The 17635-nt window shown below is 48.1% G+C and overlaps 1 protein-coding gene across 11 annotated transcripts in view; it reads right to left on the reverse strand.

Annotated features, from left to right (window-relative positions):
- Positions 1–17635, reverse strand: part of PTPRF (protein tyrosine phosphatase receptor type F) — a 295456-nt gene that overhangs the window by 277479 nt on the left and 342 nt on the right. For all 11 annotated transcript variants that reach the window (XM_089663763.1, XM_089663762.1, XM_089663761.1 and 8 more), the window contains exon 2: positions 11039–11180. In XM_089663763.1, coding sequence (XP_089519889.1) covers positions 11039–11180 — 142 coding nt within the window. The remainder of the gene's footprint in view (positions 1–11038; positions 11181–17635) is intronic.

Consider the following 17635-nt stretch of genomic DNA (forward strand, 5'->3'; position numbering starts at 1 on the left):
ATTCAGACCTGCTCTGCAAAAGTGGGCGGTAAAAAAAGATTCATGAGACGAATGGCTGTTCGCTGCTCTTATAATGGAGGAGATTTACTAAAACTGGAGCTCTGCATAGAAACCAATCGGCTTCCAGGTTTTATTGTCAAAGCTCAATTGAACAAACTGAAGTCAGAAGCTGATTGGTTACCATGCACAGATGCACCAGAGTCTGAGTGCTCCAGTTTTAGTAAATCTCCCCCATTGCATGCACTTAAATGTCGGCTTTACATATTATTGTTCGGTTTTTGTAATACAGCTTAAATCTTTCCTTCAGTCTTCCACAGGTGTACCGGCTCCTCCCCTTCAGTCTTGCACAGGTGTACCGACTCCTCCCCGTCAGTCTTGCACAGGTGTACTGGCTCCTCCACTCCAGTCTTGCACCGGTGTACCGGATCCTCCCCTTCAGTCTTGCACAGGTGTACCGGATCCTCCCCTTCAGTCTTGCACAGGTGCACCGGCTCCTTCCCTTCAGTCCTGCACAGGTGTACCGGCTCCTCCCCTTCAGTCTAGCACAGGTGTACCGGCTCCTCCCCGTCAGTCTTGCACAGGTGTACCGGCTCCTCCCCGTCAGTCTTGCACAGGTGTACCGGCTCCTCCCCTTCAGTCTTGCACAGGTGTACCGGCTCCTCCCCTTCAGTCTTGCACAGGTGTATCGGCTCCTCCCCTTCAGTCTTGCACAGGTGTACCGGCTCCTCCCCTTCAGTCTTGCACAGGTGTACCGGCTCCTCCCCTTCAGTCTTGCACAGGTGTACCGGCTCCTCCCCTTCAGTCTTACACAGGTGTACCGGCTCCTCCCCTTCAGTCTAGCACAGGTGAACCGGTTCCTCCCCTTCAGTCTTGCACAGGTATACCGGCTCCTCCCCTTCAGTCTTGCACAGGTGTATCGGCTCCTCCCCTTCAGTCTTGCACAGGTGTACCGGCTCCTCAGCTTCAGTTTTGCACAGGTGTATCGGCTCCTCCCCTTCAGTCTTGCACAGGTGTACCGGCTCCTCCCCTTCAGTCTTGCACAGGTGTACCGGCTCCTCCCCTTCAGTCTTGCACAGGTGTACCGGCTCCTCCCCTTCAGTCTTGCACAGGTGTACCGGCTCCTCCCCTTCAGTCTTGCACAGGTGTACCGGCTCCTCCCCTTCAGTCTTGCACAGGTGTACCGGCTCCTCCCCGTCAGTCTTGCACAGGTGTACCGGCTCCTCCCCGTCAGTCTTGCACAGGTGTACCGGCTCCTCCCCGTCAGTCTTGCACAGGTGTACCGGCTCCTCCCCTTCAGTCCTGCACAGGTGTACCGACTTCTCCCTTCAGTCTTGCACAGGTGTACCGGCTCCTCCCCGTCAGTCTTGCACAGGTGTACCGGCTCCTCCCCTTCAGTCTTGCACAGGTGTACCGGCTCCTCCCCTTCAGTCTTGCACAGGTGTACCGGCTCCTCCCCTTCAGTCTTGCACAGGTGTACCGGCTCCTCCCCGTCAGTCTTGCACAGGTGTACCGGCTCCTCCCCTTCAGTCTTGCACAGGTGTACCGGCTCCTCCCCTTCAGTCTTGCACAGGTGTATCGGCTCCTCCCCTTCAGTCTTGCACAGGTGTACCGGCTCCTCCCCTTCAGTCTTGCACAGGTGTACCGGCTCCTCCCCTTCAGTCTTGCACAGGTGTACCGGCTCCTCCCCTTCAGTCATGCAACTTTGTACTGGCTCCTCCCCTTCAGTCTTGCACAGGTGTACCGGCTCCTCCCCTTCAGTCTTGCACAGGTGTACCGGCTCCTCCCCTTCAGTCTTGCACAGGTGTATCGGCTCCTCCCCTTCAGTCTTGCACAGGCGTACCGGCTCCTCCCCTTCAGTCTTGCACAGGTGTACCGGCTCCTCCCCTTCAGTCTTGCACAGGTGTACCGGCTCCTCCCCTTCAGTCTAGCACAGGTGAACCGGTTCCTCCCCTTCAGTCTTGCACAGGTGTACCGGCTCCTCCCCTTCAGTCTTGCACAGGTGTATCGGCTCCTCCCCTTCAGTCTTGCACAGGTGTACCGGCTCCTCAGCTTCAGTCTTGCACAGGTGTATCGGCTCCTCCCCTTCAGTCTTGCACAGGTGTACCGGCTCCTCCCCTTCAGTCTTGCACAGGTGTACCGGCTCCTCCCCTTCAGTCTTGCACAGGTGTACCGGCTCCTCCCCGTCAGTCTTGCACAGGTGTACCGGCTCCTCCCCTTCAGTCTTGCACAGGTGTACCGGCTCCTCCCCTTCAGTCTTGCACAGGTGTACCGGCTCCTCCCCGTCAGTCTTGCACAGGTGTACGGGCTCCTCCCCTTCAGTCCTGCACAGGTGTACCGACTTCTCCCCTTCAGTCTTGCACAGATGTACCGGCTCCTCCCCGTCAGTCTTGCACAGGTGTACCGGCTCCTCCCCTTCAGTCTTGCACAGGTGTACCGGCTCCTCCCCGTCAGTCTTGCACAGGTGTACCGGCTCCTCCCCTTCAGTCTTGCACAGGTGTACCTGCTCCTCCCCATCAGTCTTGCACAGGTGTACCGGCTCCTCCCCTTCAGTCTTGCACAGGTGTACCGGCTCCTCCCCTTCAGTCTTGCACAGGTGTACTGGCTCCTCCCCTTCAGTCTTGCACAGGTATACCGGCTTTAACCATTTCATAATCTATCTAAGAAAAATTGGCTTTAGACAAACTTTAAGGTTCACAAATCCTGCATATTTCTAAAACAGTGAATCTGCCATTCAGCCAACATTCCCTGCAGGTGAATCTTCCAGGTCCATGTGTTTTCAATGACAGCAAGTGATTCTCCACCAGGGAGAAAGTCACATTCACTCCATCACACATACATCCCCTCGATGTACAGATCAAGTCGTCGTTTATATAATAAAAACAAAAGAGGAATATTTGTCCTTGCTGGAAAATCTCAAACCCAAGAACCGCCGCTTAAATCGCGTCCCTGAGTGACCCCGCGACAATCCGGCCTTTGCATTGTCAGAACGAATCCAGCGGCAGCCTTTGAGGTCGCTCAAAAATGATTTCAAGGCATGCTTCAATTTCTGTCGCATCAGGCAAAAAAACAAAAAAAAGAAAACAAAACAAATATTCTCTCCGCTCTTAGCGACATTATAGGTACTGAATTGTCTTTAATTCGCTCTCCTGGTTTCCATCACACAAGCCCACCTCGTCCGCCTGCGGATAAATCTGGTATTTATGTGGCTAAGCAGACATGCAGCAGGTTCGGGGGATGTTACAGGGTGTATACATAATGCATGGCGGATAAGTGCTTCACATATGGAGGGAAAAGTGGAGTATCAATCCCTGGGAGCCGGGATCTAAGCCGGAAGATAATGGTCTAAACGTCAACGCACGCTTCTACCCAACAATTCCTCAGGAAGGTGAACTCCCCAGACGCTGCTGAGACATAGGGAGAGATTACCGCGGCAATGGAACCGCCACCAAATTCAGGAGATCACACACATTGATCCCCACTTACACAAGAATATGTTTCAGAAAGTGCTGAGCCCCGAAAACCGACAAGGAACCTTTTATTCTGACCTGAATTGGTTGAAGGCGACACCTGACCGGCAAAATCTTTTGGTTTTTTTTTTACATTATTTTACTCCTCTCACCATTCCATTCACCAGTGCTTCTCACCCAGGGGGCTCCTCCAGGGCACTGGATCAGGTCCTGTGAGAAAGCCAGTAATGGGGAAGGGGGCTGTTTGATTGGGGGCTCTGTGATGAGGAGGCTCTGATCAGGGAACTCTTTGGTGATGGGGCCTCTGATGACTAGGGAGGACACTGATGTGATGGGGAGCCTCTGACATAAGGGGGAGACTGTGATATGAAGGGGCTGTCTCTGGTGTGAAGGGGGAGCCTCTGATGTGAAGGGGAGCCTCTGGTGTGATGGGAGAGCCTCTGATGTAAAGGGGGAGTCTGATGTAATGGGTAGATCCTCTGATCTGAAGGGGAGACCTCTAATGTGATGGGAGGACCTCTGGTGTGATGGGAGGACATCTCATGATATGATGGGGGACCTCTGATGTGATGGGAGACCTCCGGTGTGATGGAGGGACCCCTGATGTGATGGGAGGACCTCTGATGTCGTGGGGGGACCTCTAATCTGAAGGGGAGACCTCTGGTGTGATGGGGGGACTTCTAATGTGAAGGCAGGACATCTGATGTGATGGGGGGAACCTCTAATGTGATGGGAGGGATCTCTGATGTGATGGGAGGACTTCTGATGACATGGAGGGAATCTGATATCATGGGGGGTACCCCTAATGTCATGGGGGACTTCTGATGCCATGGGGGGGGGGGGAAATCTGATGTTATGGGAGGACCTCTGATGTGGTGGAAAGATCTCTGATGTGATGGGAGAACCTCTGATATGATGGGGGGTGGGAGGGCAGGGACTCTGATGTGATGGGAGGACATCATATGTAACGGGGGAACCTCCAATGTGATGGGGGGACCTCCAATGTGATGGGGGCTGTCTGATGTGCTTGGGGTTTTCTGATGTGAAGTTAATTTCATCCAGGTGGTTGTGCTCATCGCCCCAGGCTCAGGTCTGCCATTGAGAAGCAAAATTTATTTTTTTAACATTTAAGATTTGGAGGGGGCACAGGATTGTTAAAGGGCGATGTGACTGAAAAAAGGTTGAGAAACACAGCCCTACTCTATCCAAAACTTATAGAAGTTATACTATGTAACATTTTATTATGGAAGGTATACTATGTAACATTTTTTTAAAGAAGTTATACTATGTATCATTTTATTATGGAAGGTATACTATGTATCATTTTATTATGGAAGTTATACTATGTATCATTTTATTATAGAAGGTATACTATGTATCATTTTATTATGGAAGGTATACTATGTATCATTTTATTATGGAAGTTATACTATGTATCATTTTATTATGGAAGGTATACTATGTATCATTTTATTATGGAAGGTATACTATGTATCATTTTATTACAGAAGGTATACTATGTATCATTTTATTATGGAAGGTATACTATGTATCTTTTTTTTTTATAGCAGTTATACTATGTATCATTTTATAATGGAAGTTATACTATGTATCATTTTATTATGGAAGGTATACTATGTATCATTTTAATATGGAAGTTATACTATGTATCATTTTATTATGGAAGTTATACTATGTATCATTTTATTATGGAAGTTATACTATGTATCATGTTATTATAGAAGGTATACTATGTATCATTTTATTATAGAAGTTATACTATGTATCATTTTATTATGTAAGTTATACTATGTATCATTTTATTATGGAAGTTATACTATGTATCATTTTATTATGGAAGGTATACTATGTATCATTTTATTACGGAAGGTATACTATGTATCATTTTATTATAGAAGTTATACTATGTATCATTTTATTATAGAAGTTATACTATGTATCATTTTATTATAGAAGGTATACTATGTATCATTTTATTATAGAAGTTATACTATGTATCATTTTATTCTGGAAGTTATACTATGTATCATTTTATTATAGAAGTTATACTATGTATCATTTTATTATGGAAGTTATACTATGTATCATTTTATTATGGAAGTTATACTATGTATCATTTTATTATAGAAGTTATACTATGTATCATTTTATTATAGAAGTTATACTATGTATCATTTTATTATGGAAGGTATACTATGTATCATTTTATTATGGAAGTTATACTATGTATCATTTTATTATGGAAGTTATACTATGTATCATTTTATTATGGAAGTTATACTATGTATCATTTTATTATAGAAGGTATACTATGTATCATTTTATAAACTTTGAATTCGGGATGTAACAAGTGACCCATTGTAAGTTTTTATTTATTTCGGTATAATCAGCTGGGTTTATTTATGTAACAAATCCCTCAATGGATGTGCAGCTCTATGATTATATTTATACATACAGGGAGTCAGCAGAATGATAATTATAGGGATCACTAATTAAAAGTTGTGAGTCACAAAGGTGACGCCCAAACCAAGTCTCTGGATGGGCTCTGCGGCCGACGAGCGTTGCTTTGAAAGAGTGCCAAGAGCAATAAAATTCACACCAGAGGCTCCATTCTGTGTTGCAATAATGAAGATGTAAAACAAATGTTGAGCGCAGTCCACGCAGCGGACTAACTCCGCCCCTTTATTCTTGAAAGAGAATATACAGAAAATCTTTTAAACTTGTGTTCCCTCGGAACAGTTATTTGCAGTGGATCGCTTTTCAGAGGACGTGTGATAGGTGGCTGGGACTCAATATGTCACCTCCTCACTCCATTTTAACCCCTAGGGCCCACATTACGATGCACGTGGATGTAAGGTGCTTGTGGTTGCATTTGATGTCAGTACTGCCCACTGAACACAATGGGGGGTATTATTTCTGTTGCGGCCACTGCATGTGTACATTCCTATCTGGCGGCCTTTGCAGCTTCAGGCTACAGTAAAACCACAGGTCAGCCACCTATTTTTTCTGCCCCCCCCCCAATACAAGTGTAAACTAGGCCCAAGTCTTTTATTCTGGTATTACTGTAAATCAGAAATCCACCCCCATTCCCTCCTGTCAGAGATCTGAGAACCCCTGATTGTGATGTAGGAGAGGTATTCCTGGCTGTCGCTCACATACAGATGACCTGATCTACAAAACACTCCATGACGAGATGTTTTATTTGCAGCCACCAATCAGACTCCAGAGTGCAACCTGTTGTGGAAGCTTGAATCTGATTGGTGACTGTGGATTCCTGAGACAGAAGGTGATATCACAAGGGTTGGAGTGGGGGGCACAGATAACAGAGGATGGCCTACCACAGTGATCTCCAGACTGTGGCCCTTTGTTTGCCTTTATCCGGCCCTAAGGACACTATTCATTCCACTGACACCGGCAATGGGGGTAACTCCTCCCTCTAACACCAGCGATGGGGCACTACTCCTCCCACTGACACCAGAGATGGGGCACTATTCCTCCCACTGACACCAATGATGGGGCACTATTCCTCCCACTGACACCAATGATGGGGAACTATTGCTTCCACTGATACCAGTGATGGAGCACTATTCATCCCACCTACAGCAATGATGGAGCTATAGTCCTTCCACTGACACCAATGATGGGGAACTATTCCTCCCACTGACACCAATGATGGGGCATTATTCCTCCCACTGACACCAATGATGGGGAACTATTCCTCCCACTGATACCAATGATGGGGAACTATTCCTCCCACTGACACCAATGATGGGGCACTATTCCTCCCACTGACACCAATGATGGGGAACTATTCCTCCCACTGATACCAATGATGGGGAACTATTCCTCCCACTGACACCAATGATGGGGAACTATTCCTCCCACTGATACCAATGATGGGGAACTATTCCTCCCACTGACACCAATGATGGGGCACTATTCCTCCCACTGATACCAATGATGGAGCACTATTCCTCCCACTGACACCAATGATGGGGCACTATTCCTCCCACTGATACCAATGATGGGACACTATTCCTCCCACTGACACCAATGATGGGGCACTATTCCTCCCACTGACACCAATGATGGGGAACTATTCCTCCCACTGATACCAATGATGGGGAACTATTCCTCCCACTGATACCAATGATGGGGAACTATTCCTCCCACTGACACCAATGATGGGGAACTATTCCTCCCACTGATACCAATGATGGGTCACTATTCCTCCCACTGATACTAATGATGAGGCACTATTCCTCCCACTGATACCAATGATGGGGAACTATTCCTCCCACTGACACCAATGATGGGGAACTATTCCTCCCACTGATACCAATGATGGGTCACTATTCCTCCCACTGACACCAATGATGGGGCACTATTCCTCCCACTGACACCAATGATGGGCACTATTCCTCCCACTGATACCAATGATGGGGCACTATTCCTCCCACTGATACCAATGATGGGGCACTATTCCTCCCACTGATACCAATGATTAGGCACTATTCCTCCCACTGACACCAATGATGGAGCACTATTCCTCCCACTGATACCAATGATTAGGCACTATTCCTCCCACGACACCAATGATGGAGCACTATTCCTCCCACTGACACCAATGATGTGGCACTATTCCCCCCACTGACACCAATGATGAGGCACTATTCATCCCACTGACATCAATGAATGGGGCACTATTCCTCCCACTGACACCAATGATGGGGCACTATTCCTCCCACTGACACCAATGATGGGGCACTATTCCTCCCACTGACATCAATGAATGGGGCATGATTCTTCCCACTGACATCAATGAATGGGACACTATTCCTCCCCCCTAACACCAAAGGTGAGATTGTTTACTCTCAGTGGTGCAAGGAAATGTTCTACTCCCATTGGCCCCCATAAACTCTGAAGGACAATAAACCAGCCCTCTGGAGACCCCCAGCCCACAAGCCAAACTGGGGTGGAGAGGGATTTCAGCTCACCCAGTCCCCCTAGTGGTCTACATTGGAAGTGCTTTGTCATAGTTGGCAGAGCCCCGGGAGCCCAAAGACACCTCCAGCTCCAAAGACACAACTTGTGGATCATCACGGAGCAATGACATGAGACGCAATTTGTTACATGACACCCTGCCCACCGCAATCAAACTGCGCTTTCTGGCGCACCGTATGCAAGACCCCCTGAGAGAATTCATCCCGTTTTCTATTTGGAAGAAGAAGACATCTTATTGATACTGTCCCCTACGTGGGAATCCGCCCACTCTATGACTGTGACAAATGTAATTTCAGATTGTCTGTGAGGAAGCTTGAAGATGAAAAATGATGCATCAAATGAAAAAAATATTACACAGAAAAATTCACACCGGTGCTCAACAGACACGGGCCTTCTACCCCAATGGCCCCTCCTTATCCTAGAGAAATGAAAGCTGAACTCCAGAAATTCAGCCACCTGGATTACGAAGGGTTAAGTCCAACGAGGTGCATGCCATCTCACGGACTGATCTCTAATTTACAACTGATAGTTTTACTGAGCATCAGGAGTATAGATATCTCTACACTTCTGATACTGGACCTTCTAGTCTCAGCTGCAGTTGTGTGCAGCCGCTCTGCCCACCCCTCCCCTCCTCCTGCCCAATCACAGAGCACTTTTGTATTATCTGCACCAGTTCACAAAATACAAAGCCTTCTGTGAATGGACAGCTGAGAGGAGGGGTAGGCAGAGCTGCTCCCATATGAGAAAGCAGTATCCTATCAGAGCGCTGGAAGTACAGATATAGCTGTACTCCTGGCGCTCGGTGTAATGGTCAGTCGTAAATAAAAGAGGTCAGGTGGCATGCACCTTGTTGAAAGCGGAAATACACCGTATATGAGCACCACAAACCGAAAGCGCTTTTTTCTTCATTTTTAATATTCAAAGCAACCCCCCCCCCCATCCATCCATGTCTCCATGCTTTATTTTGCTGAGAAATCATTAACAAAAACACCCCCCAGCATTTCTGGCCACGGCCATCTTGAATAAGGGCAGATAATTCATGTAGCATTTACTTCCTGGACTCCATCTGCTCTTAGCTCAGGCATGCAGGCAGGAGGGTGTGCTTAGCAGAGAAAGTTCCTCCTCCCATGAAGACGCCTGGGTTGTATGACATCATTTGCCTAGGCCAGGATTCAGGAAGTTCACAAAATACAAAGCCTTCTGTGAATGGGCAGCTGAGAGGAGGGGTGGGCAGAGGTGCTTTCATATGAGAAAGCAGTATCCTATCAGAGCGCTGGAAGTACAGATATAGCTGTACTCCTGACGCTCGGTAAAACGGTCAGTCATAAATAAAAGAGGTCAGGTTGCATGCACCTTCTTGAAAGCGGAAATACACTGTATATGAGCACCACAAACCAAAAGCACTTTTTTTCTTCATTTTTGATAGTTAAAGAAACCCCCCCCCCCCCCCCCTCCATCCATGTCTCCATGCTTTATTTTGCTGAGAAATCATTTACAAAAGCACCCTCCAGCATTTCTGGCCACGGCCATCTTGAATAAGGGCAGATAATTCATGTAGCATTTACTTCCTGGAAACCATCTGCCCTTAGCTCAGGCATGCAGACCGGAGGGTGTGCTTAGCTGAGAAAGACCCTCCTCCCATGAAGAAGCCTGGGATGTATGACATCATTTGCCTAGGCCAGAATTCAGGAAATTCACAAAATACAAAGCCTTCTGTGAATGACCAGCTGAGAGGAGGGGTGGGCAGAGCTGCTCCCATATGAGAAAGCAGTATCCTATCAGAGCGCTGGAAGTACAGATATAGCTGTACTCCTGGTGCTCGGTAAAACGGTCAGTCGTAAATAAAAGAGGTCAGGTGGCATGCACCTTGTTGAAAGCGGAAATACACCGTATATGAGCACCACAAACCAAAAGCACTTTTTTTTCTTCATTTTTGATAGTCAAAGAACCCCCCCCCCCCCCTCCATCCATGTCTCCATGCTTTATTTTGCTGAGAAATCATTTACAAAAACACCCCCCAGCATTTCTGGCCACGGCCATCTTAATTAAGGGCAGATAATTCATGTAGCATTTACTTCCTGGAAACCATCTGCCCTTAGCTCAGGCATGCAGGCCGGAGGGTGTGCTTAGCTGAGAAAGCCCCTCCTCCCATGAAGACGCCTGGTATGTATGACATCATTTGCCTAGGCCAGAATTCGGGAAGTAACTAAAGAAATGTAAAAAACTATTTGAAACATGCAAATAGGATAAACTTTCTTATCGATTTACTAATAATAACAGCAAAAGGATTCAAAATAGTTGACTGAGGGACTGAAAAAAAAAAGTGCCTGAATTCCTGGAGTTCGGCTTTAAAGGTTGTACATCGGAACGTAAAATAATTCCACTAGACAAATCCTAATTGGGACACCTGCAGCCCTCTTGCTGGTGCAGAGGCTGACGAAGCATGCTGGGACTTGTAGTTCTCCCTCCATTGATCAAACAAGAGGTGGTCTTCTTCATTTATAACTAATAACTGCGCCTTGTAGAACTGAATGGTGATCTCCTACCTTCCAGCACGGTCAGCTTGGCATTGCTGTTGATCTCGCCCACGCTGTTGGTGGCCGTGCACTCGTAGATGGCCTCGTCCCTGTTCGCCCGCAGAGGTTGTATCCTAAGCACAGACCCTGAGCCGTCATCAAATTCGATGACCTGGGGGAAGAAGTTCTGATGTGAGTCTACTGGGCAGGACAGGCTGCTGTCACCATATACACTGGGAACTAGTACTTCAGTTTTGTGTGGCCGCTGGCCAGCTAAATCAGATTTTGGCTTCTTGTTGGCAGGGGTGGACTGACAACTCATGGGGCCCCCCGGGCAATATGGGATCATGGGTTCCCTGTGTCCTTGGCCAAACTCAAAAAAGCCTATGAAAAAGGTACCAGTGGCATCTCATGGGCCCCCTACTGACCCCGGGCCCTCAATAGGGGATCATGGGACCCCTGTGACCTTGGCCAAACTCAAAAAAGCCTATGAAAAAGGTACCAGTGGCATCTCATGGGCCCCCTACTGACCCCGGGCCCTCAATAGGGGATCATGGGACCCCTGTGACCTTGGCCAAACTCAAAAAAGCCTATGAAAAAGGTACCAGGGGCATCTCATGGGGCCCCATACTGACCTCAGGCCCTCGGGCAGTGCCCGAGTTTCCAAATGGTCAGTCCGCCCCTGCTTGTTGGTCAACACAAATTCCTAGTTCCTGCCAACTGTGCATTCATTACAAATCCAAATAATGGCTCAGCTCTGGGACATCTGAAAAGTGTCCCTTGTACTGAGGCTGTGCGGGGTTCACAAATAAACAAAAAACATCATATTCACCTAGGTGGATGCAACATTGGTCCCCCAACGCCTTTAGGACTGAGATGAGCAATCAAAGATCGCTGATCGCTCAGTTCTCAGCTCTGCCCCTCCAGCGCTCACTGGAGCAATGGGAAGTGGAGGGGGCGGGAACGGCTGGCTCTCAGCAGCTGAAAGGCTGATCCAACTGCTGGTCAGGTATCTGGGTGGATCCCGACCATAAAAGTCGACTCTGCCTCTGGGAGTCTTGTCTGTGGCTGTCAGCCTTGCAAGGCCTCATGGGACTTGAAGTTCCTCAACACCTCAGGGACCATAATTTGGAGATCCCCTGTTATAATACTTTCCCATTTTATATATATATACACTCACCGGCCACTTGATTAGTCCACCTGTTCATTTGCTTGGTAACACAAATTGCTAATCAGCCAATCACATGGCAGCAACTCAATTAGGCATCTAGACGTGAAGACAACTTCAAGTTCAACCGAGCATCAGAATGGGGAAGAAAGGGGATACAAGTGGCTTTGAATGTGGCATGGTTGTTGGTGCCAGACGGGCTGGTCTGAGTATTTCATAAACTGCTGATCTACTGGGATTTTCATCCACAGCTATCTCTTGGATTTACAGAGAATGGTCCGAAAAAGAGAAAATATTCAGTTGTGTGGAGGAAAATGCCTAGTTGAGGTCAGAGGAGAATGGGCAGACTGGTTCCAGACGATAGAAAGGCAACAGTAACTCCAATAACCACTCGTTACAACCAAGGTATGCAGAACACCATCTCTGAACGCACAACACGTCCAACCTTGAAGCAGATGGGCTACAGCAGCAGAAGACCACACCGGGTGCCACTCTTGTCAGCTAAAAACAGGAAACAGAGGCTACAATTCGCACAGGATCACCGAAATTGTACAACAGAAGACTCGAAAACACGTTGCCTGGTCTGATGAGTCTGGATTTCCCTAAAGATGGTTGTGTGTGAAAATCGCAATAGATCAGCAGTTTTTTTAAATACTCAGACCAGCCTGTCCGGCACCAACAGCCATGTCACATTCAAAGTCACTTAAATCCCCTTTCTTCCCCATTCTGATGCTCGGTTTGAACTCCAGCAAGTCGTCTTCATCACGTCTAGATACTTAAAAGCATTGAGTTGCTGCCACGTGATTGGCTGATTAGCAATTTGTGTTACCAAGCAATCGAACAGTTGGACCTAAGAGGCCGGAGAGTGTGTGTATATAAAATGGGAAAGTATTAGAACATTAGATCTCCAAATGACGGCCCACCAGGTGTTGAGGAACTTCAAGTCCCATGAGGCCTTGCAAGGCTGACAGCCACAGACAAGACTCTCAGAGGCAGAGGCATGATGGGACTTGCAGTATTTCAACAGCTGGAGGGTCATAGTTTGGAGACCCCTGACTTAGAACCTCTAAGGCAGTGGTTCTCAACCTGTGGGTCGCGACCCCTTTGGGGGTCGAACGACCCTTTTAAAGGGGTCCCCTAAGACCATCAGAAAACACATATTTCCGATGTGTAAAGAGCAGCTACTGTGTTGAAAGCAGCTGCTGTGTAGAAAGCAGCTACTCTGTTGAAAGCAGCTACTGTGTTGAAAGCAGCTACTGTGTTGAAAGCAGCTGCTGTGTTGAAAGCAGCTACTCTGTTAAAAGCAGCTACTGTGTTGAAAGCAGCTACTCTGTTGAAAGCAGCTACTGTGTTGAAAGCAGCTACTGTGTTGAAAGCAGCTACTCTGTTAAAAGCAGCTACTGTGTTGAAAGCAGCTGCTGTGTTGAAAGCAGCTACTGTGTTGAAAGCAGCTACTGTGTTGAAAGCAGCAGTATTGGAGGTAAAACGACACTCATGAATTATAATTACTGGGTAAATAATTTTATGGTCGGGGGGTCACCACAACATGAGGAACTGTATTAAAGGGTCGCGGCATTAGGAAGGTTGAGAACCACTGCTCTAAGGTTTTGTTATTGATTTACCCCCACCGCCTTGGTAGTCATGGGACAGGAATTGAAGGGAAAAGAAAAGCCTGCCCGGGGGGGGGTCTAACCTTTTTCCTACGAAATAAAGACTTTCTGTTGAGGGGACACAGCGCTGAGTTCTGTATGTGGAGACGCCCAGACATGAGCTCAGTCCATCCAGACTATCAGTAGAATGTCCCCGCTCACTGATGGATTCTCGCTTTCCTTCTGTAATACCGACTGACACAATCATTTAAGTTCAGCCGCTGTAATCTCTGCGAAGCTCTTAGAAGCCGCGCGCCATTCTCCATAAATTTGAAAAGATCCAATTTGCTTATCAGTGGTATGGAGAGAAAGGATGTGACCTGTCCTCACCCGCTCCAGGGGATGATGGCCAGCAGGACGGGTGGGTGAGGAGCCGTATAGAGGACACCAGACTCATCGTTGTCTGCATGCTGGAAGGACGCTCTAGAGCAGTGGTCTCCAAACTGTGGCCCGGGGGCCGGATGTGGCCCTTTGCTTGCCTTTATCTGGCCCTTGGGGCGCTTTTCCTCCCACTGATACAAGACACTATTCCTTTCCTCCCTCCAATAATGAAGCATAATTACTGCTACGGACATCAATAATGAGGCACTATTGCTCCCACTGACACCAACTATGGGGCACTATTCCTCCCACTGACACCAATGATGGGGCACTATTCCTCCCACTGACACCAATGATGGGGCACTATTCCTCCCGCTGATACCAATGATGGGGCACTATTCCTCCCACTGACACCAATGATGGGGCACTATTCCTCCCACTGACACCAATGATTGTACACTATTCCTGCCACTGACACCAATGATGGGGCACTATTCCTCCCACTGATACCAATGATGGGGCACTATTCCTCCCACTGACACCAATGATGGGGCACTATTCCTCCCACTGACACCAATGATGGTACACTATTCCTGCCACTGACACCAATGATGGGGCACTATTCCTTCCACTGATACAAATGATGGGGCACTATTCCTCCCACTGATACCAATGATGGGGCACTATTCCTCCCACTGATACCAATGATGGGGCACTATTCCTCCCACTGACACCAATGATGGAGCACTATTCCTCCCACTGACACCAATGATGGGGCACTATTCCTCCCACTGACACCAATGATGGGGCACTATTCCTCCCGCTGATACCAATGATGGGGCACTATTCCTCCCACTGACACCAATGATGGGGCACTATTCCTCCCACTGACACCAATGATGGTACACTATTCCTGCCACTGACACCAATGATGGGGCACTATTCCTCCCACTGACACCAATGATGGGGCACTATTCCTCCCACTGATACCAATGATGGGGCACTATTCCTCCCACTGATACCAATGATGGGGCACTATTCCTCCCACTGACACCAATGATGGAGCACTATTCCTCCCACTGACACCAATGATGGGGCACTATTCCTCCCACTGATACCAATGATGGAGCACTATTCCTCCCACTGACACCAATGATGGGGCACTATTCCTCCCACTGACACCAATGATGGGACACTATTCCTGCCACTGACACCAATGATGGGGCACTATTCCTCCCACTGACACCAATGATGGGGCACTATTCCTCCCACTGATACCAATGATGGGGCACTATTTCTCCCACTGATACCAATGATGGGGCACTATTTCTCCCACTGATACCAATGATGGGGCACTATTCCTCCCACTGATACCAATGATGGGACACTATTCCTCCCACTAATACCAATGATGGGGCACTATTCCTCCCACTGACACCAGCGATGGGGCACTATTCCTCCCACTGACACCAATGATGGGGCACTATTCCTCCAACTGACACCAATGATGGGGCACTATTCCTCCCACTGACACCAATGATGGAGCACTATTCCTCCCACTGATACCAATGATGGGACACTATTCCTCCCACTAATACCAATGATGGGTCACTATTCCTCCCACTGACACCAGCGATGGGGCACTATTCCTCCCACTGACACCAATGATGGGGCACTATTCCTCCAACTGACACCAATGATGGGGCACTATTCCTCCCACTGACACCAATGATGGAGCACTATTCCTCCCACTGACACCAATGATGGGGCACTATTCCTCCCACTGATACCAATGATGGAGCACTATTCCTCCCACTGACACCAATGATGGGGCACTATTCCTCCCACTGACACCAATGATGGGACACTATTCCTGCCACTGACACCAATGATGGGGCACTATTCCTCCCACTGACACCAATGATGGGGCACTATTCCTCCCACTGACACCAATGATGGGGCACTATTCCTCCCACTGACACCAATGATGGGGCACTATTCCTCCCACTGATACCAATGATGGGGCACTATTTCTCCCACTGATACCAATGATGGGGCACTATTCCTCCCACTGACACCAATGATGGGTCACTATTCCTCCCACTGACACCAATGATGGGACACTATTCCTTCCACTGACACCAATGATGGGTCACTATTCCTCCCACTGACACCAATGATGGGTCACTATTCCTCCCACTGACACCAGCGATGGGGCACTATTCCTCCCACTGACACCAATGATGGGGCACTATTCCTCCAACTGACACCAATGATGGGGCACTATTCCTCCCACTGATACCAATGATGGGACACTATTCCTACCACTGACACCAATGATGGGACACTATTCCCCCCCACTGACACCAATGATGGGACGCTATTCCTCCCACTGATACCAATGATGGGACACTATTACCCCCCACTGACACCAATGATGGGGCACTATTCCTCTCACTGACACCAATGATGGTGCACTATTCCTCCCACTGATACCAATGTTGGGACACTATTCCCTCCCACTGACACCAATGATGGGGCACTATTCCTCCCACTGATACCAATGATGGGGCACTATTCCTTACACTGACACCAATGATGGGGCACTATTCCTCCCACTGACACCAATGATGGGGCACTATTCCTCCCACTGATACCAATGATGGGGCACTATTCCTTACACTGACACCAATGATGGGGCACTATTCCTCCCACTGACACCAATGATGGTGCACTATTATTCCCACTGACACCAATGATGGGGCACTATTCCTCCCACTCACACCATTGATGGGGCACCATTTCCCCCCACTGACACCATTGATGGGGCACCATTTCCCCCCACTTACACTAACAATAGGACACAATTCCTCCCACTGACACCAATGATGGGGTACTATTCCTCCCACATACACCAATGAAGGGGCGCTATTCCTCCCACTGATACCAACTATGGGGCACTATTCCTCCTACTGACACAATTGATGGGGCACCATTTCCCCCCACTGACACCATTGATGGGGCACCATTTCCCCCCACTTACACCAACAATAGGACACAATTCCTCAAACTGACACCAATGAAGGGGCGCTATTCCTCCCCCTAATACCAAAGATGCGTTGTTTACTCCCAGCGATGTCGGAACAATTTCTACTCCCAATGGCCACAGTCCGGCCCCCCGAAAGTCTGATGAGCAGTAAACTGGCCCTTTGTTTAGAAAGTTTGGAGACCCCTGATCTAGACTGTGCATTTTACAAAGTGCAGTTGCTCCAGAGCTTAGTAAATGAGGGGAATCTCTGCTGACGTCCATCATCCAATCACGTGCAAGCAAACATGCAGTTTCCTTTTTCCTTGCACGGGATTGGGTATTCTTTGTACAGTGAATTATCACTTCATTTACTAAGCTCTGGAGCAACTGTACATGCAGAAGGCAACTGCACCTTGCAAAGCACACAGTCTACTTGCCTTTAGTAAATCTCCCCCCCACCC

This window comes from Staurois parvus, unplaced genomic scaffold (assembly GCF_062004578.1).
Source record: "Staurois parvus isolate SC_StPar_1 unplaced genomic scaffold, SC_StPar_1.0 ptg001762l, whole genome shotgun sequence".
Lineage (NCBI taxonomy): Eukaryota > Metazoa > Chordata > Amphibia > Anura > Ranidae > Staurois > Staurois parvus.